The sequence below is a fragment of the Oryza glaberrima genome, chromosome 7, assembly GCF_000147395.1.
Source record: "Oryza glaberrima chromosome 7, OglaRS2, whole genome shotgun sequence".
Classification (NCBI taxonomy): Eukaryota; Viridiplantae; Streptophyta; class Magnoliopsida; order Poales; family Poaceae; genus Oryza; species Oryza glaberrima.
In genome coordinates, this window is record NC_068332.1 from 10,463,964 (window position 1) to 10,491,389 (window position 27,426).

The window sequence follows — 27,426 nt, forward strand, 5'->3', positions numbered from 1 at the left end:
TGCGCACGTTATGAGCGCCTGCGTTTGTCCTGTATTTCTAAAAAAAAAAAGTACCAAAACCTTAATTATTCGTCTAGTATGTGTTATTCATTCGCCTGGAAGGTGAGCCGTATGTGAAAGGGAATTTGAACACACGATAGAAGCATGCTGCAAGGACACTGTGCTTCAGCGGTTCAGAAGTCAGCAAACGGCGACATTGGACGGAGAAAGGCTACAGCGGCTGGCTTGATTTTGGTACGTCGTTATTAACAATCTCTTGAGGCCCAAGTATTCATCTGCTTGACCAGTTTTCTTCGTTAACAATTGCAGTCTCTAGGACCACGCTTTCAGGAAATTAAACGGACTAGTAGATACTTCTGCTGTCCTTGTTCACTGTCCATCTCAGTTTTTGGCAACGAAAATCATATGCGTTTCGGTGCTTTGAAACGTGTCGATGACACACGAGATTTGGTCATTTTTTTACAAAACAAATTGTTTAGCAGCAATAACAAACTGATTTGCCTTGAAAAATGCTACCTTTCTTGTGTCTATCATGGATTGAAAAAACAATGCCAGCTTTAAAAAAAACGGTGTTTTGGCTATTTAAAACATGAAAAATCTGGTGTCTATAATGCTTTACTTCAAAAAAGTAAAGAAACGCTATGCACATATTATCATGAAAAATACTATTATAAGACTTCAATTTATTAGATGTTATAAGCATATTTTTAGGATTGATCAATAAATAAGGGGTCTTTGTTTTGTGTGGGCGACTATTAGCTCGTGTTTCCTTCAACTTTGTTGGTGTGTTTTTTAAGACTTGTTTATGTGTGCTAGTTTGCATGAAGTTGTACGTGTAATAATTAGTTGTAACTCGTTGAGTAAAGGTATATATTTTATTCTATTATTTTAAAATAAACATATTTTAATTTTATGCTGATAGTCATAATATTATAAATTCGATCGAGTCTCACCCTAAATGTCAAATTTGTGACTGGAAACTAACATATACATGTGGAGCTACATATCGGCAAAGCATGCCGTTTCAGACGAGATGAGAGAGGTGCTATCTGCAAAACCAGATTCCAAAATATGAAAACAGAAAAGATAAAACATACGAGCATACGAGCATATCTGCGTAAATATATTTTCTCATAAATGGTTCTTGATTCGCCTACAAAATCCAAGATTTGTGCATGTCCTTTATAGCAGGCAGAGCAAAAAAACACCGTAAAAACTCCTTGTGTGACGAATCCTGCACGTAAACTTAGATCTCAGACTTTAACACCTTCTGTCAAGATCAACCGGGAAACTCCATGTTGAGATGGCATTGCTTGTACGCTTGGACGGTTGGTGTGCTAAGGATTAATTTGATAAAAATGTCGGCAATCTGGGTGTTTTCTTTCTTCTTTTATAAAAAAAAACATGGCTTGTAATGCTCCAATATGCTTAATTTTGTGAACCTCCAATGTTTGTTTGAGTAAAAAATGACATTCAACTTACCGATTTTGTGAACCTCCGAGGATGCCAAACAAGAGTTTAACTTCTTCATCTTTGGTATGCATATACATTATTTGTTAAGTGTGATACTTTTTCATATCATCAAATAAAGAGTAGCATATCCAACATACACTTCACTGTGCAGATCTGAAAGATGACATGATCTCCTTCACTTTGATTTTTATTCTCTCCATACATGTTAATTCTCTAAGTACAGAGGAACTACATTATTTACTATTGATATATGTGTAAGAAATACTAGTTCTCCCTTTATTTATTATAATAGTTGGCAGTCGAAATTGATACTTAATGACCATCAACAACCATATCTCCAATTGGGAATAAAAAAGAGCCTATGATAAGGAGTATCACATACCACCTTCCCTATACAGCCACACACTTTGCACATCTTTTTGATCCTCCTTTTGATTTTGCAACTTATGTGATACAAGTATTCCCACATCTTTTATCTCTACCCTGAGCTCCACATATAAACCTTTAGAGGTAAGATGATAAAGAAACAATATTATGCCTTGGTGTGGAACTGTACACATTGAATGATCGAGAGTATCATTTGAGGAACTTTGTTTTAATTGCAAAATTCTTGAAAACCTCCAGAAGGAAAGTTGAACAAAAGAGTAAGTGATTGGTGCTCTACGATCCATTCTATCTTTCAACCACCTAAGACAAGGAGAAGCTAAAAGTCCCATGTGGAATAAAGTAATAAAGGTGAAAATACTATTGCCAACTTATTCAAATTCAAGGCAAAAGGATATGTTATAAGCATAGTACTGTTGTGAAATAAAACATGGTGGTGTTGATCAACAACCTAAGTTTTATCTCTACTGGGGGACGAGCAAAGGTTTAGCTTACGGGTGTTGTTGACAGTCGTTAAGTATCAATTTTGACCACCAACTATCATAATAAATAAAGGGAGAACTAGCATATCTTACACGTATATCAATAATAAATAATGTAGTTCAACTATTGATGAACCCTGAGTTCCACTCGACACTCAAGGCTGCTGTTTGGCCCGATCTTTTGGTGAGTTGAGATAACTACAATTTGGAAGAAACGTTGACGATCCAACTACAACCGTACAAGATGTTGTTGTGTTGTGCCTTAGCGATCGATACACCTCTCCGTGGGTTGTTGATCTTGCCGATGCAAATCAACCTTATTCCTGCAAGCTAATCAGAAACAAGTAAGAACAAGATAAAAGCAATCTGAATTGCAAATAGGAATTCAATACAAACGATAAGTTGGGGTTCCACATAACAAGAAGACGGGCAGTCTAGCCGATACGCACGCTGCAAACAAGTAGCAATGGCTAAACTTTAATCTAAAAAAACCCAAGAAACCCTGAAGGGGTACCTTGCTATTTATAGAGCTGGGAGGACAACTAAGGGTGCCCTAGGGTCATGCTCCACCAGATTGGGGAGCACCCCACATGGGCCCCACTTAAGCCGGGGTCCCAGACGAAATTACATGCCCCTAGGCCCACTATTGGTGACGCTGCACCTTGTTTCTTTGATTGCGGCAAAACGATATGGAATTCGGAATTGTGGCTGGATCTGTTGGAAAGAGGAATCCAAGAGCTTTTCATCAAATACTCACGGCCCGAAAACGGATGTCGTATGTAGATTCGGTAGTCATTTGAAGTCAGCAGTGTAGCAGGTGGCCGAATTGGATCCCAGCACTTGGAGGACTTGATCTTGAAGTCTTCTTGTTGATCCATGATGTGAGCAACAGTTGTATCCATAGTAGCCATGGTCACATCATTTATACTTGGAGAATTAACATGTATGCAAAGATTATACACCAAAGTGAAAGAGATATGAGCCAACATGCAAAGAAACAAACCCCTGACAAATCACCTGCAAGCACATGGATTGAGGGGCCCACAAGTCAGCTCAAACGGACCTAAAGTGGGGCCAAACTACAGGGAACTGCCATAGGGGCCTACCTGTCAATTCCCTGGTGAAAGGCGGTTAAGAGGGGTGAGGCCCAGGGTGGTTCGGCCAAACTAATCTCACCACCTCTGATCTCCATCCTCCATGTGACACCTCCTAGTTGCTCCCCGATGACGGTTGTGCGGGTTACTGACCTTAACAACCATCATAAGCAGCCTATTTAAGGAGTGGAGTTTCTCACTTCATAACACACACCTTGAGGAGTTATTCTCTCTACGCTAGATTGTATCTTCCATAATATTAGTGGAAATACGCTTAGAGTATCTTTAGTCCTAGAGTTTTCTCGGAGATTTTGGTATGTCTTTAGAACTTTCCTCTTCTTTGTAAGATTCTCGAAGATTCTCGGAGTTTTCTCCTAGAGTTTTCCTAGAGATTCTAGTTGAATTAATAGAATTATCTTCTTTACTTTTTTGTGTTCATATTTCATATACTGCTTTAGTAGTTATATGCTTTATAAATAGGGAACATTCTTTATTCATATGTTTCACTTGATTAGGTTAGTCTATCTATGCTATGGTAATGGTCCAATGACCTTCATGGGTTGCCCTAGCTCTAGCTTGTCCATTCGTAGGGTGAGAGTCCCAGGGGAGTTAGTGTCATTATTTACTAGTGTAAGCATGATGCTTGGGTTAGATAAATGTCGTTGGATGCAGATATGCCCCACGAAAAGTGAGGTAGGCGACATGTGGTGACAGCTCTATCTATTCTTTGTATTGTTCTTTGTATTCCTCCACGTCCAAGTATGACGTAAGAGTGTGTATTATAGCGGCCCCATTTGATTTAGATTATTCATTGGATTATGGTGAAGATTATTGATTTGATTATAAGAATTAATTAAATATTTTTGGAAATATACTTAACAAATAAATTTAAATAGGTAGTTTAAAGAATGCAATAGGAGAAAGATTTCTAAGAAAACATACTTTTTGAAGAGTAGTATTTTAATAATCCGGTGATTAGGTAAAAAGAATAGGGCCTAAAAGAAAGTACATGTTAATTCAAATGAGCTAATTACTGATTTCAAATGCTGAATTATGTTAATAAATGCTAAGTTGAGAATCGGTAAGCCTAGACCACTTGTCTTCTTTTATAATCATTCTATAAATAATTGTTCTAAATTTTATGTGTTTGAAATTAATATGAGAAACATTAATATTGCCAAGAAATTAATCTCTCTGTTGGGAAATATAAGACATGCATGGTTTGACTTGGCATAGTCTTCAACATAAACCTTTACCATCAATTTCTTCCAAATTATACTGTGATTGGTAGTGAAACCGATACATCCAAATAGAAATTCAGTGTCAGTACTTGATTAGACCAATAGTCAAAAGGCGTGTGTGCCTCATCAGAATAATGAAATGAATTATTTTGTTTCATGCTTCAAAACATATGTTTTTTTTCAAACAAATTTCTTCTACTTCACTTGTTTAAAATTTGTTTATAAATTATTTCTCAAAACATTTAGTTTATCCTTATAATCAAGAAAATAATCCACGATAATAGTCGCTCAACAATCTTAATCAAACATGCATACATGCATGACTTCTCTAGAAAGTATGGATAAGAACGGAGTACTAGTATCACTATACATATCAAACTTATTAACCTGATATTTTAGCATGCATCTCATGTTGCGAGATTTCTATAAAATAGCATGCATCTCATGTTTCTTTAAAATAACCTGATTTAAGTGTCTTTCTGCTTAAACAAATTCAAGTGACAATACATTTATATATATCAGAATTATTTGCGATATTTAATATAGCGCAGTAGTAGCCTCTTGTGTTGTTACATGTAAAAAAAATATTTGCAAGAAGAGTAGTTATACTAACCTCTTTCGTCAATAAGTATCATGTCAGGCAAATTAACTCATTGCTATTGGAATTTATGCTTTCCCAAACTCTAGTTACCCTAATATTTACTTTCCTTGTTTCTTTTGTAATGTTGACTGCTTGAAGCATATCATATATGAGAGCATGCCCAATAGCTTCCTTATTTTATTTTCTATCCTTAGATTTAGGAAATTTTGGTCAAAAAATCATCTCTAACAGAATCCCTATCATATCTCTCAATAGATCAGGTTCCCATCTCCGGATATATCGTACATCACTTCTGGGGAGCGAATTTTTATTTCAAATCGTGGTCAACTCTCTCTCGTGCGCGCATGGCGAAAATTTTCTGTGATATAGTTGATGTACACAGAGTGTGCACGAAAGGTTTGTGTGCATAGGATATGTTTCCTCCTATCTGGTGCTCTAGGTCAATTAGAATAGCTTCCTAAGGCATATCTCTGCTAGGTAGAGTGAGCAAAGGAAAAACTCCCTACTTATTACTATGGAGCTAGCTCGGCAACCAACAAAGTGATCCGGCTATGCATGTCCAGCAGCAGTTGTGTCCGGGGTTTCCTAAACCGCTGGTAACCATGGGCTTTGATAAAATTTGTTAGAATTCAAATTCTAATAAAAAAGAAAAAACACCCAAAATCCTTAGAAGTAGTACATGATTTATAATGATATTTAGTTATAATATTTTTTAAAAAATGCTGAGCTAACTCAATATTTTGTCATGAGCATTGCTTCAAAATAAATTTTGATCCACGTGGACATTATATTGTGGACACTATAGTTTTTCTAGTTTTCGACATTATAAAAAAGTGATTTTGTGGTTTTCTTGTTCCATTTATTTTTCTTAGATCCATGTGGTTTTTGGCGGTCACCATTGTAATTGGCAGCAACCTCCTAGCAGATGGCTGAGGAAACCATTGGTGTGTGCTATTTTTAGCGCAATAATCTTCTTTTCCTATAGTACTTTTATATCTAAAGTCATCACAACCCATCCTTTACAAGCATTTCCCCTTATTTCATTGCAGCGTACATTTATCAAACATATGGCTAGTTTGCCGCTATGGAATGTTCAGAAATTACAAGTAAAGGAGGCCGAAAGCCATTCCTAATCCGAAATTTATTGTTGGTACATTAAGTTATTCATTCTACATACATTTTTTGTTCAATAAACGCATATAAAACCATGTGAATAACACAAAATAGTTTTTATTTTATTTGAAATGGATAATAATACTAGTCCCTTATGGTGATCTCACTGTCCACCCTACTATCAATGTTTCATAGGCACAATCAAAAGAGGAAGTTTCTTCCGAAAAGCAAGCTGGCCTATTTCGTCCATATCAATATCTTCTTCTTTCATTCCCTTCGGAAGTTGCCAATTAAAACAATACAACAGATTGGCTACTACAAGCTCCACATTGGCCACACCCATAGCAATGCCAGGACAAATCCTTCGCCCTGACCCAAAAGGAAGGAGCTCAAAATGTGACCCTCTGAAATCAATTCCTTTGTCCTCAAATCTCTCTGGATAGAACTGTTCTGGATTGTGCCATATGTTAGGATCTCTTCCCATTGCCCATACATTTACATATATTCTTGTTTCTGATGGCACACTGTATCCACCAATTGTGCATGTTTTCATGGTTTGTCTAGGAATCAACAGTGTCCCTGGTGGATGCAGCCTGAAATTTTCTTTTATTATCATCTTAAGGTACTTCATGTTTTGGATATCTTCTTCACATACTTTTGATTTGTTTTTCACAATGTTATGCACTTCAGCCTGTGCCTTTTGCATTACCCTTGGGTTCCTCATAAGCTCGGACATAATCCAAGTGACAGTTACAGCAGTCGTGTCGATTCCTCCCACAAATGCATCCTGAAGTCAGATGTGGTGCTCTGATTAATTATAGGCACCTTTATTTTTTTTCAAAACAAGTTGTGTGTTGTTTATGTATATACATCTGTATTTCTCCTACTCCCTCATTCCCAAATTGATCATCATATAATAGAATTTAAAATTTCTCAAATTGATCATCATATAACCATATGGACACGGATTTCATCATAATACAATTAATGTAGCATGGGAGAACGTGTATATGCTAAGGTGTAATTGGCATGGTGTTTTAATCGATGCATATATTGTGGGAGAATGTGTGCATGGTTTCTTGATTGATGTGATTTAAATTATCCTTGGTCTTAGTGCATAAACATATATGATGATCAATTTGGAAAGAAAGGAGAATAATATTATGTACAGTTATATAGTTACCTTCAGATAAGAGAATGACTGAGTTGCATGAACCATGTAGCCATTTCAACCTTTCTTTAAATTTATAACTTGCAACGTATATAGCATTGGGCTATGATTTGTAAAATTTTTGTACTTTGTTGAAAATAGTGCAATTTATAAAAAAAATAGTACAATTTTCATATTTTTTTAAAAAATAAAATTAGACAACGAAATGATTGAGTTGTATGAACCATTCAACCATTTCAATTACTTGCTAAAGGCCTATGCTTGCAATGGATATATATGATATAAAAGAAAAAACAAAAATTATAAGTTTATAGCATAGTTAGTCGATTAGACATATAATGCCATCTCCAAAGGCTGCTAGATTACCTTTTTTATCCACTTTATCTATTTTCACAAGCCATACAATCGGATAATACAAGATTGGACACTTACAATTCATCTGTGGGTGGTACGCAATTTGAAGGTTTTTCATATAACCTTTATCATTTCTAGAATTAGTATTTCTGGGCTATTAAGATGTTGTGAGAACCTTATGCTTATAGGCTCACATGCCATTTTGTGGTGTTAAAAGCAGACTCGGACACCACCACTAGTATCAAATTAGTATAGAAAAATTGATTTGGTGATCCAAAACTTCCACGCTACTCACGTAGAAGTTTTTTTTATGCCTTATTATACGTGAAGTCCTTATTAAATTTGCATTAGCCAAGATTCAACCTTATGTTTGCTATAACAAAATCATGGGTTTCTTACATCTATCGATGTTCAAAGGTACTCATTCTAGTTTTAAACAACAAATTCTATATATGCTACTTCTTGAGATGTGAAAAACGTACGTGATGTTCCCCCTTCCAGTACATATATGACCTTCTGGCCCAATTAAGATGTGACTTGTGTGGCCCATGAGAGTTGTGTGCATGTTTAGTACCACATTCCTAGTTTAGCAAGAGTGGAACCAACTTATAAGGGCTTGTCCCTCCAACCATATCACTCCCTTTTATAGAAAGTGATGATGAAAGTGTAAGTGGGGTGGTTTGTGTAAGTGGGCTCACCCGTCGGTTGGGTTGGGCTACGCGGTTTTGGAGGGTAGGCTGTTACAAATGGTATCAAAGCCGACTCTCGCGGTTGCGCGGGTCAGTATGCGGGAATATGACGCGTGGTGCATGTGGGCTCTATGTGAGGCATATGGCATCGGCACTAGATGTGCCCTAAAAAGGGGTGTGTTCCTGGACATTTGCCTATATGCATGTGTCTATATAGGTAAGTTGGGCCGACGGGGATGTCGGGTCCTTTGAGAGGGGGAGGGGGTGATTTCCTGGCCCAATGTGTGTGAGGCATATGGCGTCGGCACTGGACGTATGGACGTGCGCTAAGAGGAGGCGTGTTCGTAGACATTTACCTATATGCCTGTGGCTATATGGGTAAGTTGGACTCGACGTATGGGTAAGTTGGGCCGACGGGGACGTCGGGTCCTTTGAGAGGGGGTGCGTGACATTCTGGTCCAATTAGGATATGCCGGCGCATGATGCATGTGGGCTCTGTGTGAGGCACATGGCATGGCATATGGCGTCGGCACTGGACGTGTGGACGTGCCCTAAGAGGGGGGTGGGGTGTTGCTAGACATTTGCCTATATACCTGTGTGGCTATATGGGTAAATTGTCCTTTGAGGTAGGGTGTGTAACATCCTAGCTGTGTGCATGTTAGTACCACTTTGCTAAGAGTGGAACCAACTTATAAGGGCTTGTCTGTCAGCGATCCTGGAGGCTCTGATGTTACTAAGACCGATGATGCAGCAAGGGTGGAGGCTGAGGAGCAGATCGTGCCGGATGCTGACCAGGAGGATCAGGAGGTGGCGCCAAGGCGAACAACAAGACTTGTCAAACCAAATGCTAAGTACGTTGGGCCGTACTGGGCGTTGTAATAGGTCCATTTCTCTTTGTCGTAGCTGGCAGTAGCGTAGAAGGAAAGAATGGTTGGTGAAACTGTAATATAAAAACAGAGTACCCTACTCAAGAACACAGGCTTGGCAACTTGGCGGCGGCGGCTCAACCCAGTTGGGTTTGAGAAGAGATAATACATAGTTGCCAACTTCTATCTGAGTGCATGTGATCTGTTCTTCCTATTAAGCTGCTAACAATCTGGTATCAGAGCCTTCCGCTCCCAAAAACCCTCTTATTTGGTTCGCATAATCCCAGGAAAGGATTGGAATCTTCCCTAGGGTTGAATTCCGCGAAAAGGAAACTTGCCTTTCCCTTGTTGAGCCGGATTCGGAGAGTGGAGCGATTGATTCTGGTACAGATTCGTCCACCACCTCTTGAAGTCATGGCTTCGGAGAGCAAATTGGATCTGTTGTTACGAACTATGGAGGAGAATGAAAGGAAGAGGGAGGTGGCTGAGAAGAAAAGGGAGGAGGCAAAGGAGAGGGCGAGGAAGGATTTCTTGGATCTCAAGAAGGTGTTCGAAGTGCGAATTCCCTTGGTGGAGAAGAAGGTGGAGGAGCTAGGCGCATCCGTACAGACCCTCAGTGACAAGGTCACTCACATTGAGGGCACAATCTTCAAGCAGGAGAACCCTCAGGAACCCACAGGGCAGGAATCGTCATGGCTGGCTGGTAAGCGCGATCCGTCTCTCTTCACTTTGAATCGCTCTAACCTTGAGTCGCCGTCCTCTAGTTCAGCCACTACACCCGTAGATTTGAGTGCTAATCTTCCCCTATGACCTGTCCGAAATTCGATGGAAACAACCCGCAAATGTGGAAGAGCAACTGTGAACAGTACTTTGATGTTTATGGCATTTTGCCGATGCACTGGGTTAAGGTAGCAACCTTGAATTTCTGTGGAAATGCGGCATTCTGGTTGCAATCCATCCGTTCTCAGATTGCTGGTATCACTTGGCCAACTCTTTGTGAATTGGTGTGTGCTAGATTTACTAGAGATCGGCAGGAAGCTCTCATTAGACAGTGGTTCCATACACAGCAAAATAGCTCAGTAGCAGAGTATGTGGAGCAATTTGATAGTCTAATGCATCAGCTCATGGCATATGACAGTGTTTTAACTCCAGTCTACTTTGCTCAGAAATTTGTTGAAGGGCTTAGAGCTGATATTAAGGGGGTAGTAATGGTACACAGGCCATAGGATCTCGATACTGCATGCTCAATAGCTCTGTTGCAGGAGGAGGTTTTGGAAGGGATGAAATCTGTTAGTGGCAAAGGTGGGAACAATCAGGTTTATATCAAACCTGCAGCACCAAGAACTACCACCTACTCATCTGTGATTCCTAACAGCAAAGGTTTAACTCCTAGTAGTCCAACAGAAAGGAAGTTTTCAGAAGCAGATAAGACCAAAGATGACCGATTGGCGTCTCTTAAGGCATATAGAAGGTCTAAGGGCCTTTGTTTTGTTTGTGGAGAACGATGGGGACGTGATCATAAGTGTGCTACTTTAGTGCAGTTAATGTTATTTAGGAATTATTGGAAGCCTTGCATTCTGATTTGGAGTCTGATCAACCTGGTACTACTGAATTTACTAATGACCAAGTAGAGAACCAACTGATGGCCATTTCCCAACAGGCATTGTGGGGTACTGATTCCTCTAAATCCATTCGGCTAAGAGGTTGGGTACAGGGTACTGAGCTGCTTATGTTAGTTGACTCCGGTAGCACCCACTCATTCATTGATCAGCAAATTGGTCAGAAACTGGCAGGCCTCACTCCTCTTCCTAGTTCAGTTAATGTTAGAGTGGCAGATGGTAGTATCATGCAGTGTACTCATGAGCTGGTCGATTGTAACTGGTGGATGCAAGGGTATGATTTCAAAAGTACTTTTAAGCTTCTGCCACTAGGAAGCTATGATATCATCCTGGGAATGGACTGGCTTGAACAGTTCAGTCCCATGAAGGTTGATTGGGTGGATAAATGGTTAGAACTTCAGATTGCTGGACAGACTGTTAAATTCCATGGTATTACTCCAATTACTGGACAGTGCCCCCTCATTTCCTTGGAACAGTGTCATGGTATGGTTAAGAATGGTTCTGATCAGTGCATGATTCAATTATATTCTGCTCTGCACATTGATTCCAGTTGCATACCTGAAGTAGTCCAGCCAATACTTCAACAATTTCAGTCTGTATTTGCTGAACCAAAAGGGTTACCTCCACAAAGAGTGTGTGACCACTGCTTCCTGGTTCTAAACCAGTTAATTTGAAACCATATAGATTCAATCCAGCCCTTAAAGATGAAATCGAATCCCAAATTTCTAAAATGCTTGAATCTGGAGTTATACAACCAAGCCAGAGTGCCTTTGCTTCTCCTGCTCTTCTGGTCAGGAAAAAAGATGGATCCTGGAGATTGGTGATTGATTATAGGCAGCTAAATGCTATTACTGTTAAAAGTACATACCCAATGCCTGTTATTGATGAATTGTTAGATGAGTTAGCGGGTGCTAAGTGGTTTTCAAAACTTGACATACGGGCTGGTTACCTTCAAATTAGAATGAAGGCAGGGGATGAACATAAAACAGCCTTTCAGACTCACACTGGGCATTATGAATACAAGGTTGTCATTTGGACTCACTGGTGCTCCAGCAACTTTCCAAGGAGCTATGAACGCAACATTGAAAACTGTCCTCAGAAAATTTGCCTTGGTATTCTTCGACGACATTCTCATCTACAGTCCTGACCTAGCCTCACATTTGGACCATTTGCAACAAGTTTTATCCCTTCTGCAGAAACATCAATGGCAGGTTAAATTGTCCAAATGCTCCTTTGCTCAACAGCAGCTTACATATCTTGGTCACATCATCAGTGCAGCAGGTGTATCTACAGATCCTGGCAAAATTAAGGAAGTAGTTGACTGGCCTATTCCTACATCTGTGAAGAAATTGAGGGGTTTCCTTGGGTTAGCTGGTTACTATAGGAAATTTGTTAGAAACTTTGGAGTTATCAGTAAACCTCTAACCCAACTATTAAGGAAGGGAGTACCTTTTGTCTGGACTGATGCAACTGATCTGGCTTTTCAGCACCTCAAGGAGGCATTAGTTTCAGCCCCAGTGTTGGCATTGCCTGACTTCAGTAAACCTTTTACAGTGGAAACAGATGCATCTGAAGCAGGCATTGGAGCAGTATTATCTCAGAATGGTCATCCCTTAGCATACATCAGCAAGGCTTTAGGGCCTAGAACCAAAGGACTTTCCACATACGAAAAAGAATGCATGGCTATTTTAACAGCAATTGATCACTGGCGTTCCTAGCTCCAGATGGGCGAGTTCACCATTCTAACTGACCATCATAGCTTGATTCATTTGTCTGATCAGCGTATCCATACACCTTGGCAGCATAAGACGTTTACTAAACTACTTGGTCTTTCTTACAAAATCTGCTATCGAAAGGGTACAACTAATGCTGCCGCTGATGCACTGTCAAGGAAATTTCAAGGTGATTCTGAACTATCTGCTATCTCTAGTTGCACTCCACTCTGGCTCTAGGAGGTAGTTCAGGGTTATCAACATGATGCCCATTCTTCTGACTTGTTAACTACATTGACTCTAAACTCTGCAGCTAAACCTGGGTATACTCTGCATTCCGGCGTGATCAAATATAAGGGCAGAATCTGGGTTGGTAATAACCCTATTTTAGAATCCAAATTGATTCAAGAGTTGCATGCTAGCCCAATTGGAGGTCATTCAGGGTTCCCTGTTACTTATGCCAAATTGAAACATCTGTTTGCTTGCCAGGGCATGAAATCTCAAGTCAAGCAGTATGTCCAGCAGTGCCAAATTTGTTTGCAAGCTAAACCAGATAGCGCTAAGTATCTAGGGCTGCTTCAACCACTACCTGTGCCAGCAGGAGCTTGGCAAGCCATTTCCCTTGATTTCATAGAAGGTTTGCCTCGCTCGAACTCTTATAACTGCATTCTTGTCGTGGTGGATAGATTTTCCAAGTATAGTCATTTCATTCCTTTGGCTCACCCATTCACTGCAATTGATGTGGCTAAGGTGTTCATGGTTCACATTTTTAAGTTACATGGTCTTCCTCAGATTATTGTTTCTGACCGTGCAGAATCTTCACTAGCCAACTTTGGGAGCAGTTATTCCAGTGGTCAAGAACAAAACTTCACCTTAGTTCGGCCTATCACCCACAAACGGATGGCCAAACCGAACGAGTCAACCAGTGCCTAGAAATGTATCTCAGATGTTTTGTTCATGCCACCCCTTCCAAATGGGTCACCTGGTTGCACTTAGCGGAGTATTGGTATAACACATCCTATCACTCCTCCTTACATTCTACTCCTTTTGAAGTACTATATGGCTATGCTCCCAGCCATTTTGATATATGTGCTGAAGATTGTGCCATTCCTGATCTTGCACAATGGCTCAAGGAAAGAAATCTTATGCAGTCACTGGTCCAGCAACAACTCAATCGTGCACAACAACAAATGAAGCATATGGCTGACAAGAAACGCAATTTCCGGGATTTTGCTATTGGTGACTGGGTTTATCTTAAACTGCAGCCTTACATCCAAACCTCTATTGCCACTCGAGCAAATCACAAGCTGGCCTTCAAGTATTTTGGACCTTTCCAGGTTGAGCACAAAGTGGGTACCATTGCTTATAAACTTCAGCTTCCTGCTACAAGTGCTATACACCCAGTTTTTCATGTCTCTCAACTGAAGGACGCTAAGGGGTTTAAGGGCACTATACAGACTACTCTGCCTGCTGCTGACAGTGTTTTCCAGATTCCCTCCCAGTTATTGGATACTCGTCTTATCAAAAAAGGTAACTCAACTATTCCACAAGTTCTTATTCGTTGGACTAATTCTGAAGCGGAGGATGTGACTTGGGAGGACTTGGAGGAGTTGCGTTCTCGTTTTCCTGTTGCCTTGGCTTGGGGGCAAGCCAAATTCCAAGGGAGGAGGATTGTCAGCGATCTTGGAGGCTCTGATGTTACTAAGACCGATGATGCAGCAAGGGTGGAGGCTGAGGAGCAGATCATGCCGGATGCTGACCAGGAGGATCAGGAGGTGGCGCCAAGGCGAGCAACAAGATTTGTCAAACCGAATGCTAAGTACGTTGGGCCGGACTGGGCCTTGTAATAGGTCCATTTCTCTTTGTCGTAGCTGGCAGTAGCGTAGAAGGAAAGAATGGTTAGTGAAACTGTAATATAAAAACAGAGTACCCTACTCAAGAACACAGGCTTGGCAACTTGGCGGCGTTGGCGGCGGCGGCTCAACCCAGTTGGGTTTGAGAAGAGATAATACATAGTTGCCAACTTCTATCTAAGTGCGTGTGATCTGTTCTTCCTATTAAGCTATTAACATTGTCATTCCAACCATATAATTTCCCGGTTAACCCTATTTACACGAAGTGAGAATAAAAGTGTAAGTGGTGTGGTATGTGTAAGTGGACCCACTCATCGGTTGGGTTGGGCTTCGTGGTTTTGGAGGGTAGGCTATTACAGAGATATATCTTTGTGGGGATATAGAGATAATTATCGATTTGTAGATTGGGTGTTTATTTGTGCATTTATACTTAATATTTCTAATCTATTTGCGCATATACAAAACCAAATTTAAATTCACTCGACAAAGTGTAACCTCCACAAAAACCCGAAGTATTACTATGCAAATTGCACAAATTAATGGGCACACCTAAAGTTTCATACTGCTACACCCTTAATCAATTTTACTTTGATCTACTATACATGAGTTCTAGACTTAGCTGAAATACATGGGTTCTTTTAATTAATTATACAGATATTGTAGCCATCACTGATGGAGAAACCATTTTGGTCGGTCTAGCAAATTCCACAATAGTCCCGGATCCAAAAAGAACCGGGACTAAAGATTGTTTTTAGTCCCGGTTATAAAAATTTTGATCTTTAGTCCCGGTTCGTGGCCTGTCAGAGGCATGTCAGGAGGCCGAGGATCTTAGTCCGGTTGGTAACACCAACCGGGAGTAAATATTTCTCTTCCACATCTAATCGGTTAAGTCCCAGACCAGCTTCCTCCTCATATTCTCCTCCTATCTCTCAGATCAGATCTGGCTACTTCATCTCCTCTCCTCCCATTCCTCCTCCTCCCCCTCCTCCCCTTCCACCTCCTCCCCTCTCCTCCTCACATCTGAGGGCCCGCGTCGGTGGGCGGCAGCGAGCGGCGGGGCCGCGACCCGCACAGCGGAGGGCGGCGGGGCCGCGCGCGACGTGGCGGCCGGCGGGGCAGCGCGCGGCAGCCGTGGCATGCAGCCGGTTCTCCCCCCTTTTTTTATTTGTGATTTGAGAGATGTATAATTTCTTCTATTACAATTTGTGATTCATTGCATAGATCTGATATGTATAATCGATCTGTGATGCATTTCATTTGTGTGTAATTTGTTTAAGATTTGTGATGTTTTGTAAGATTTAGGATTTGTATTTAGGATGTGAATGATTTGGGATGTTACATTGATTTGGGGATTTGGGTATATGCATGGCAGTCAGATTTGGGGATTTGGGGATTTGTTGTGTGATTTGGGTATATACATCCAACTTGATTTGGGAGAAAATAAAAAAAAATGGGAACTGCCCTAAGACTGCCTTGTCGATCTTTAGTCCCGGTTACCAACCAGGACTAAAGAGAGAGATCTTTAGTCACGGTTCGTGTTACCAACCGGGACTAAAGATCGATCTTTAGTCCCGGTTATTTCACCCGGGACTAAAGATAACGATCCTTAGTCCCGGATTAATAGTCCCGGTTTTTAAATCAGGACTATATGAGGGTTACGAACCGGGACTAAAAAAGCAACTCTCCACCTGTGCATCTAAGCAATACTAGAAACCATATTACCACTGACGGTCAAAACCCATCGTGAAAATTGTTCTTGACGTGTCAATGTCACTAAATTTCCTTCGGGACTAGCTTGTCAAAGAAAAATAAAATTATCTAACGGACAAGCATTAGGATTAATTTCTATAATGTGCATTTACGTCGGGACTAATTTGACGTACGTTGATCTGAACTGTCAGCAATATTCATCTATCTTTGATGGTCTCCCCCATCATTTACGTCGGGAAAAATGACGTAGCTTTTGTAGTATTTTTTTTTATGGTTAAGTGAATTATTTTCTATTTAAGTTTTCTAAAATATATGGCGCCATATTTTTTTTACTTGATTTTAGCAACACTTTTCTTTTTTTTGAACATTTTTCCCTATTGGATTGCTACCTGTATATAAGGCCCTGTTTCTTTCAGCTTAAGATTATAATTCTTAAGATTATTATAATCTAGATTATTGAGTCAGATTACTATAAGCTAGATTGTTATAATCTGTAGTAGAATAAACGGTTAGTTGTTTCTTTCCTAGATTATTAGAGTCTAGATTGTTGGGTTTGCAAGTCTAAAAAGGGAGTGTGTGGCATGGTGGGTAATTTTTCACCCAATAATCTGGAAAAAAACTCACCTAAATGAGCTTATCAGATTATAATAAGCTAGGATTCAGATTATAATAAGCTACTTCAAATAAGTTGTCTGTTTCTTTCAACTTACTCTGAATAATCTAGATTATAATAATCCCAAGCTGAAAGAAACAGGGCCTAAGTATGTTTCATCTCACCTATCTTCTCTAGTAAGAGCATCATCAATGGAATGTGAATAATACACCATCAAAATTTTGTTACTGGGCTTCCTAATTAAACTGAAAATAGGTAGTGAAAAACTTCTCTCTAAGAGAAACCTTAAATTTAATTAATTTCAAAAACTAAAAGGTGGGCCCATGCTAAACTAACAACCGAAATCAGCATAAATTGTTTCTCCCGTACATGAGCTTGAGCTTCTGCCTTAATAGTGCTCGCTCCTTTATGTGGCCCCTTTGCCAGATCCACGTACCAGGAGATCGATGGACAGAAAAAGTGTGAAACTAATTTTGGGAGCGAGCCCTCTCCCTTAGAAGAGGAGAGCGATATAGGCAGGGATGGGAGCGGCTAAATTCTAGGAGATGATCAAGCCACCCTTATAAAAGGAGAGCGACATACGCGGGGATGGGAGCGGCAAAATTTTGAGAGATGATCAGGATACTGTTGGATCAGTTTTTTCAACTAAAATTCCATAAAAAAATTAATAGGAATGGAATTGGGGCACTGTTGGTGATGCTCTAAGTACTTAATCAATTAGTTTTAATACTAATGCTTTTATATAATGTGTATTAAAAAGTTACTAGGTGATTTTTGAGATTTACAATTTTATTATGATAAAACTTTGAAATAGTAAAGTTACTTGTGGTTTAGTATTGTGTGTCAACACCCTGTGGTCTTATGAAATTTGCTCAACAAATTAATATAACATACCAGCAAGATTGCCTTGATATGATCGCGCGTCAGTCCAAAGGCCTCGTCTTTCTGCTCCCTCCACACCATCACCATCGCGTCGACCATGTCCTCCTGCACCCCGGCGCTGAGCCTCTCAGGCTCGAGGTGCTTGTCGATCACCGCGTCGAAGAAACCGTCGATGCGGTGGAAGACCCTCCGCCGCCGCCCCGCCGCACCGGTGAGGGCGTCGGCCCACCGCGCCAGCGCCGACGACGGGAAGAAGTCCTCGAAGCTGAAGCTGCCGAGCACCTGCATCGTCTCGTCCATCGCCTCCTGGAACGACGCGCCACACTCCCACGACGACCACGCCGCCGAACCGTACACCTTCCCGAAGGCCACCGTGCCGATGACCCCGTCGGAGAACGTGTAGAGAGCGCTACTGAGGTCGACGGGGACGCCCGCCGGGGAGGCGGCGAGGGTGTCGACGAGGCGGGCCACTTCGGCGGCCCGCGCGTAGGCGAAGGACTGGACGCGGCGGATGCTCGTTAGCTCGATGACGAGGAGCTTCCGCATCTCACGCCAGTAGGCGCTGTAGGGGCTGACGGCCACGTCCAGGTAGTTGTAGCTCAACATCTGTGGACCTGATTAATAGATGAACGGTGAACATGCGCACATCGATCACTACATACTACAAAATGATTTTTCCATGCGTCACCTCTTTTTTTTCTCCGATGAAAAAAAATAAACGTCAGCAAAATACATCGATTTTCACTGATAAAATCCTTAAAAGGACCGCTTGTAAACATGACCCTATTTTTTATAAACGCCCCTCTTAATATATAGCACCACCAGTAAAACATTGAAGCCTTATAAAATAGTCCATGAGATACTTTCCACCAGGGTTTCGTTTACCACGGGTAATCGTGCTTACCGCAGGGATACGGTAAGTGTTATCAGTGGTAAGGGTTCGGTGAACTTTGAGCAAATTTAAAAATTCCAAAAAATATCGAGAAAATAAAAAAAAATCATGGATGTAGTTCTTGATTTGTAATCACACATGGTGAATAATTTTTTTGAAAAAGAGTAAGATAAAATCAAATTTGAGGGCAAAGTCAATAATAGTTTAGGAAATGGAAAAAAGAAAAAGTATTGGGCCTTCATTGGCACTGTCTAACCGGCCTATTAGGACCCAATAGTGGAGAAAATATCTTCCGGCTGCTCTCTCCTCCTTTCTGTCGGTATGGGGTTGAATGTGCTATGAGTTCTTGCATTATTATGCTATGAAGTCCATAGTATAGAAATTCTTGCATTATTATACTACAAAGTCTATAATATAGAAAAGGTCATGCCAAATTTTTGTATTTTACATCCACAAGTTAGGTTTGCAAGTATCCTAAATATTCTTCTAATTATCCCAATTTCTGCACGCATATAAGTGTTTTTCATTTTTTTCATGTTTCTGCCAAACATGTCGCTGTTTTTAAACACGAATTTCACATGGTTGTAACCGCCTTACCACCGGGGGGGGGGGGGGGTAACACCCTCCCAAATGATAAGGTAAAGCCTTCTTTCTACTCATTCTCATCCCTCTTGTCTCACCCGCTGTCTTCATCCTCACCTGTTCTCATCCATCTCTCTCACTCGCTCCTCTCCACTCTCCCCTAGCAACTGCGATGGTGGGATGGCTGCAGGCCGGCAAAATGGCGTCCAATCTTCGCTCGTTCTCCCCCCAGCAACTCCTTGAGCCAACAGTGGGATGATGATGGCGAGGTAGCCTCGGGATGACAACAGCAGTGGCAAGCCTCGACGGTGGATGGCTTGGCAACGAGCATGAAGGTGAGGGCTGCAGCTTGGCGTGACCCAGAACTACAGTTAGGAAAGAAGGATCCATGCATGCCATTCGCCGATGGAGCTCGACATGACGAAGACTGTGATGGCTCTCCACATGGCAAAGACGATGACAATGTTGATGTTTCTATTTGTTGATATTAATCTATTGATGTAGATGTTTGTGTGTTGTTTAAAAAAATGTGGATTTGAACCAAATCTTGTTGTTGTGAAAAATGTTTTTATTTCTTTTTTTTCCAAATATCTCTTTGCTGGCGGTGACATAAGGGTGCTGACGCTGGTGGCACCTTAAGAGATCCGCTAGCATTGGAGAACATGCTTCTGTCAGCTAAAACTCTTTATCTAGGAAAAAGTTTTATGGAGAAATTTCTCTTAGGTGCTTGGAATATTTGGAAGCAAAGGAATGGTTTCATTTTTAAGGATAAATTGCATTTGTTCTCTCCTTGGAAGCAACTTCTTAAGGGAGATTTGCTTCTTTTATTGTTTAGGCTCAATACACGAGATCAAGATGTAGTTAGGGACTGGATCCGTCTGTTGTAATCTCTTTGTAATTTTTTAAATTTTATTAATAAAATTAATCTAACAGCGGGGGCCTCTCCTGCTGTGTTCTCTTAAGAAAAAAAGAGATCCGCTAGCAAAAATCGATTTTTGTTGACGTTGGTTATCCGCCTGTCAAAATCCACGATTGTCTCTTACCTTTGGTTGTTGGCAATAGCCCAGCCATGTGCAAATATTGGTTTTGAACGTCTAGAAAGATTAGTTTTGTAGTAGTGTTAATCAGTACCACGAAATTATTGATCCCGGTTAATCGCAGGGTGATCAGACACAATAAGACACCCGCGTGATTTGAAGAAATTGTTGATCCCGGTTAATCGGAGGGTTAACGTGGATCAGACACAATAAGACACCCGTGTGATTTCAAGATGCGCATTTTATGAACCATGTCTTTGATGATATAGACTTTATATATATCGCAGGCGTGGAAGACCTGCGTATGAACACTTCATTCGGTTGGTATCCATATCTCTGACATAACTTTTCTACGTATATATTTGATTGTAGCCGCATCTGTGACTTAACTTTTTCAGGCATAAAAATCCCTAGTCTAGGTTTATGATACGATGATATTACTTTCTGAGGCAAATTTACGTATACCATATTTCTTTCGTAAACTAAACTTTCATCGTAAACATCAAATAATGAAAGTAGTTAGTAAAGCGAGAAGCCCAGTTTTTTACAAATTAACTTGCCTGGCGACGACGGCCGGCTGCAGCACTGCAGGTCGTTCGTCCGGAGAACGTCCTTGGCCGCCTCCGGCGAATGGACCACCACCGTGCGGATGCTGCCGAGCTGCACCTGCACCACCGGGCCATACCTCCGCGCGACGGCCTGGAAGTAGCGGTGCGGCCGACTGCCGATCTGGAGGAGGTTGCCCAGCACCGGCAGCTGCCGAGGGGGCCCCGGCGGGGAAGGAGCAGATGCAGAATCCATCACCCCGCCATTGCCGTCACCCTTGAAGAAGAGGAGGTAGACAAGAGGAAGGAGGAAGAGCACCGCAGCTAGTAACTGAACAAGTGGTTGCCATGGTAGTAGCTGGCTGGCGAGAAGCTCGGTAGCCATGGTGGTTTCGCTTGCTGGAGTGCTGGCTGGACTTGGACGATGTGTAGTGGTGGATGCATGCTTATATAGGGTAGTAGTAGGAGATGCGTTCTTCTACCGAGAAAATTAACATTATGCCAGGGTAAGAGTGGGTTTCACCAAAATAATACTTTACATATAGGCTTCATTAAATTACTATTCTCAAACGTTCATCAATGCTAGAATATTTTCTTGGACAAAAATACCCGTCTTCCCCACCTTCACTCGCAACGCCAGTGTGCTTGCTGGTGAATCCGTGGAAGGCACACTACACCGGAGCTAGTCACCTGTGACGGGCCTTAATTATCACCTTTGATGGGTTTGGGCCTGGTCAGAAACTAATGGTCACTGATAAGTCCCAGAGCTAGTCACCTGTGACGGGCCTTAATTATCACCTTTGATGGGTTTGGGCCTGGTCAGAAACTAATGGTCACTGATAAGTCCCAGTCACATCTGACGGCCTAGTATTTCCGGCCCACGGCTAGCTCTTTCCAGCCCGTCAGAGGTGTCTATCACCTCTAACAGGTTTAATAGGTTTAATTCACCACCCGTCACAGTTAGGAAAAATCACCCAAAAAAATTCAAAAGCCCACAGCCCCCAGCAATATCTCGATATGCAAGAGAACAATTCAGAGAACAAGACACGATAACTTTGCATTTTATTCGTAGAAACTTTGCATTTTATTCTTAGATCTGTTAACGTCAGAGAACAACAACATATGAAGCACATTCACACAAGTAATATATATCACAGATCACACAACTTAAGTAACAATATACATCACAAAGTAATGGTCCCCATCTTAACAAACTACAAATCCACACAAGCAATCAAGATATAGCCCAATCTGAAATTTGGCAATGAAAATTAGCAAACAAAATTGCCAACCGAATCGGAAATGGTGGCGGCGCTTGTGGGTGAAGGAGACATGGAGGACGCAGACACCAACGGTTGGGGGTGGAGGTGGCGGCCGCCGTATCCGCGTCACCCAATCGTCGAGTAGCGGAGGACGTCGGGGGCAGGCTGCGGACGTCCACCAGATCCGGCGGCTGGTGGTCCGGGGGCAGAGGAGAAGGCAACCGGTAGATCCGGCTACTACCGGATCTCATGGGCCCGCCAGATCCGGCTGTCGACGGTCGGTAGGTGGGGGAGGCGGCTGCCGCCGGATCCGCGTCCCCCGTATTCGTTGAGGTCGGCGGGGGAGGCGGCGGCGGCTGGCGGTCGACGGAGAGACCGGCGGTCAGGAGGCGAGGGAGGTCGCCGCGGACACCGGTGGTGAGGAGGCGGCGGTCGCTGGATCCTCGTCCCCCAAACTCGTCGAGGCCGGATCCGGCGACCGGCTGTCGAGAGACGGGGGAAGGATGCGGCGGCTCCGAGCTCCTGGAGGTCGGCGGCGAGCGAGGTGGAAGGAGGCGGGAGGCCGCGGCAACCGGTGGTTGTGTGGGGAGGGGGGAGGGTGGACGGGGCGACGGTGGTCGTGGGGGGAGGGGGGAGGGTGGATGGGGCGACGGCCAGTGGTCGGCAGATCGAGAGAAGAGAGAAGAGAGGATGAAGCGAGAAGATCAAGAAAGGAAGAGACAAGAGAAGAGAAGAGGGATAAGGGGAAGTCTGACTGGTGGGTGGGTGGTGGGCCCCCTGGGTGGGGGTGGAGGTGGGGGTTTCTTTTTTTTTTTTTTAAGTCACCAGTGACGGGTATAAAAATCGAACATGTTTGAGGTGAGGTATCTCACATGTGATGATGGGTTACAAAGTTAAAACCCGTCACAGGTAAGAGGTCATCAGTGACGGGTCTATATGTGGACACTAGGGGTGGATGTCGAGCTGGCTCGGCTCGGCTAGGTCTGGCTCGTTAGGATAACGAGCTAGCTCGGCTCGGCTCGTTATCCTAACGAGCTAACAACCCAGCTCGGCTCGGCTCGTTTGAAAGCTCGAGCCAGCTCGTTAGGCTCGTGAGCTTTGGGGGCAGCCGGCGACCACGGAGGCTCGGAAGCAGCTCAACCTCGCCGGCACCTTCACAGCTCGCCGGCGACCACAGGGAGGAGCTTGACGGCGGAGGAAACGAGCTCGAGCTCGTCGGCGACCACGGGGAGGAGCTTGGCGGTGGAGGGGACGAGCTCGAGCTCACCGGCGACCACGGGGAGGACCTTGGCGGCGGAGGGGACGAGCTCGAGCTCACCGGCGACCACGGGGAGGAGCTTGGCGGCGGATGGGACGAGCTCGAGCTTGCCGGCGGCGGCAGGCACAGGGGGAGGGGCGGAGAGCGACGGCGGCGCGTGGGACGAGCTCGAGCTCGCCGATGGCGTCGGGCGTGGGGGCAGGGAGAGGCGGAGAGCGGCGAGCCGCCGGCGGCGGGCGCTGGGGTTAGTTGGCGGCGTCGGTCGCTAGGGTGGAGGTGCAGAGCGGCGGCGTTGGGCGTGGCCGCGTGGACCGTGTCGCGTGGCGCCGCCGTGTCGGGGAGATGGGGAGCTCAGCCGCCACCACCAGGGAAGGGGAAAGGGGGAAGGGAATCTAGGGTTTTGGTTTTTGTCTATTGGGCCTTCTAAATAAATGGGCCTATGGGTTTTGTGGTCTAGCAGCCTAGCTCGTTAAGTCTCGCGAGCAACTCGCGAGCTAGCTCGAGCTGGCTCGTTATCTCTAACGAGCTAAACTTCCAGCTCGGCTCGTTAGGAAAATCAAACGAGCCGAGCCGAGCCGAGCCGAGCTTGTCATGAGCCGAGCGAGCTAACGAGCCACGAGCTTTCTGTCCACCCCTAGTGGACACGTCTAAGATGTTGTGTGTCGGGTCCTTATATAGATCCGTCACAAATGAGTACTTACCAGTGACGGGTTATTTTCTTGAGCCCTATCTATGACGTGATTTATTGCAACCCGTCATAGATGAGGTTATTTCTGACGAGGCACTTTGGTCCGTCACTGATAGGCCGTCACAGATGGGCCGATCTGGCGTAGTGGCAGCGTCTCTGGCGCGTCAGGGGCACCAGTCCCATCGTCGCAGCTTGGTTAACGAGCGCCAACAACCTGCAAGCCACACTAGCAGGGCGGGGCAGTGCGTAGTACGTTGGCGGATGTGCTCGACGACACAACGGGCTGTCAACGTCGGAGGATGGGGGTCAAGTGTGATGACGCAGCAGATGGAGGAGGCCATTGACCGGTGCTATGGCACAGATGTCTAAGCCTGACTGGTGCCCCAATCGTGCTCCGGCGTGCTCGCCTCTCCCATCCTAGACTACCTCTCTAGTGTAGCCGCAGCCATATAACTCGCCGCGCTCGTGCTCTACCGCCACTCGGGCCCCTCTCTCTCCATCAAGTTCTCTGTGCTACTGTCTCCGTCATCCCCATTTTCCACCTCAGCAGTGGCGTTGGGCCTCGAGGTGGTTGTGGTGGCCACAGGCGGTGGAGGAGGCCGGCCATCACACCAAAGTTCAAGGAAACCATGGTTGCCCATCGGCTCGTTGCTTGGTGCCACCATCCTCAATCACTCCTTTGTCGCCAGCGAGGTTCCCCTGTCACTAGTGTTCCTCTGTCATCACCGGTGAGCACACATTGGGAGAGGAGATGGGAAAGAAAGGTATTTTTGTCCGAGAATATTCTAGCAACGAGAAATGTTTGAGAATAGCAATTTAACGAAGCCCATATAAGAAGTGGTATTTTAGCGAAACCTACTTTTGACAGTGGCATAATGTTAATTTCATCGCTTCTATCAGCAAGTGTGGCTGCAATGTGCAAATATATTTTTGAAGATAATGGAATAAGATAAAAGAGTAATGGAATAAAACAAGTTTAGATACCATCTGTGCGCTTCACTCTAAATAGTGGAAAGATTGATTTCTACTTTTGTACTCTGTCTTAGTATATTCATGTTCCTCGTTTAAAAAGGAGTTTTGAAACTTTAATTAAGCATGTCACTTTTAATTTACACTATATTATATTATAATAATCTCCTGGTTTTTCTTAAACGAGTTCAATAAAGAAATCTTTACTTATGCTAAATACTAATTGGACGCAGCCTCAACCTCATCAACAGCCCTGCAAAATTAAAAAAGCTAGAAAACAGAAGATATGATTGTTTGTTTGTGGTCAAAGTCATATGCACAGTTATGATTAATCTATATGTTTTTTGATAACAGAATAACGAATGGGCTAATGCTAAACAAGATTATAGAATATAAATTTGTTACTTTGACTCATCGTCAATTACAACAAGGAGACTTTTATTCGGATGATTCAACAAAATGCAGGCGATTAATATAGTAGTATGTATAGCTACAAATGGCAATTGTAACCACTATACGGATAAAGCCTACTAAACGACCGATACGACCGTTTTCGAAAACACTATAGACATGCACTGCATCGCATAGACTATTTACTCTAATAACCTTTTTTTCTCTAAGCCTAAAAAGCAGTGGGTGAGAAGGTTAGCAGTTAGGAAGGTGGGGAAAGGGGACCGTGTACAGTTCTGGGATGATGTTTGGTGTGGAGAAGTGCCTTTGAGCGTGATTTTCCCTAAGTTACATAACATAAGCAGAAATCAGGGGGTGTCTGTAAGTGAAATGTGGTTGGCTGGTGGGTGGAGATGGGAGTTTAGAAGACAACTATCTATAAGAGACCAAGGAGAGTTAGCTGAGCTGGAAGGGATGTTAAGGGAGGTAGTGTTGTCTACAGAACCTGCCCAGGTAGTTTGGCCTTATGAAAAGAATAAGTGCTTCAATATCAGATCAATGTATATACATTGATATGAAGTTCGGAGGGGTCATAGATGGGGGAGATGATGTGGCTCTGGAAAGCTAAGATACCTCTAAACATAGCACTTCATATACTTGGCTGGAAGGGGGAGGATTCCTTATGCTGTGCAATTAGTGAAGAGGAATTGGAAGGGGGGAATTATCTGTGCAAATTCTGTTTGATAAAAAGAGTCCTCTAATCATGTTCTCTTTAATTGTATTATAGTTCATTTTGCTTGGTGTGTGATTAGAGAAGCTCTGAATCTATCTAATATTCCAAGGAACTTTTGGGATAGTTGTTGTTTGCTTAAGAAGAAAAATGCTAAGATTGGTCTTTTTCATTCCTTCTAAAATAAGATTGGTCTTTTTCTGGGGGCTGCTATGTGTTGGGTTTTGTGGTTTACTCGTAATGGATGGGTATTTGAAGATATCCTGGTCAAATCTCCGTTGCAGGTGGTGTATAGGACTATATCCTTAATGCAGCGGTGGCGAATCATGCTAAAGGGGGACATGCTTGTTATGGCAAATAAGTGGATGGAGGAAGTCATGATCAAGCTACTCCAACTCAAGCTGATCAACCTTCCTGAAGCTTTCTGATTTGGGGCTGTAGTGTTTCCAGGTTTACTGCGGAGGAGGGAAGAGCTTTTTGTTCTTCTGTTTTATTTGTTTTATGTATCGGACTCTGTACCTGTTTTGGGCCTGCTTTTTTAGGCTGGGGAAAGTAAAATTACCTTATGTAAAAAAAAGGGTACTCCAAAAAGGGTACAGTAAATGCTGTTATCAAAGGTAGTAATATAAAGTGAATGAAGCCTATGAGAAAGGGCTTCTCTCTATGCCAATATCCACACCATATGGTTTCCCAATAATCCAATATGCTGATGGTACTATGCTCTTTTCAATGCTTCTTGAAGAGAACTTTTTTTTAAAGGCCTTGTTTAATTCTTTTGCAGCCAATACAAGTTTGAAAGTCAATTTCCATATATGTCCTGTATGATCCCCCTGAACGTAGAAGCAGAAAAATTGAGGACTTAGCTGCCTTATTTGGATGTTCCACTGGTACTCTGCCATTCACCTATCTAGGCCTCCCTCTAGACACAATGCCAATGGTAATTGATTTTCAACCTTTAGTGGACAGAGTAGAAAATCTAGTAAAAATTTTCTGGTCTTGTGGGATAGAGTCTGTCAGCCCAAAATGAAATGAGGCCTAGGTCTAACCAACACAAGATTGCAGAATAACGCTTTGTTGATGAAAAATATTCTCAAGTTTTGTAACAGACTGCCATGGGTCAAACTCATATGGAGCATTATCTAGATAAAGTCCCCATGGGATCTCTCCTAAGGGCTCCTTTTGGTGAAGTTATGTTTGGGGAGCTTAAAATTATTAG

At 42.8% G+C, this 27,426-nt stretch overlaps 1 protein-coding gene across 1 annotated transcript; it reads right to left on the reverse strand.

Moving 5' to 3' along the window:
• Nucleotides 1-6,489: 6,489 nt before the first annotated feature.
• On the reverse strand, nucleotides 6,490-22,815 carry LOC127778330 (4-hydroxyphenylacetaldehyde oxime monooxygenase-like). Its single transcript, XM_052304916.1, has 3 exons — nucleotides 20,929-22,815; nucleotides 17,870-18,471; nucleotides 6,490-7,175 (listed from the first exon to the last, which is right to left on the reverse strand). Exons 1-3 carry the CDS (start codon nucleotides 21,296-21,298, stop codon nucleotides 6,570-6,572), a joined length of 1,578 nt encoding a protein of 525 aa, XP_052160876.1. The 5' UTR covers nucleotides 21,299-22,815; the 3' UTR covers nucleotides 6,490-6,569.
• Between the last annotated feature and the right edge of the window lie 4,611 nt (nucleotides 22,816-27,426).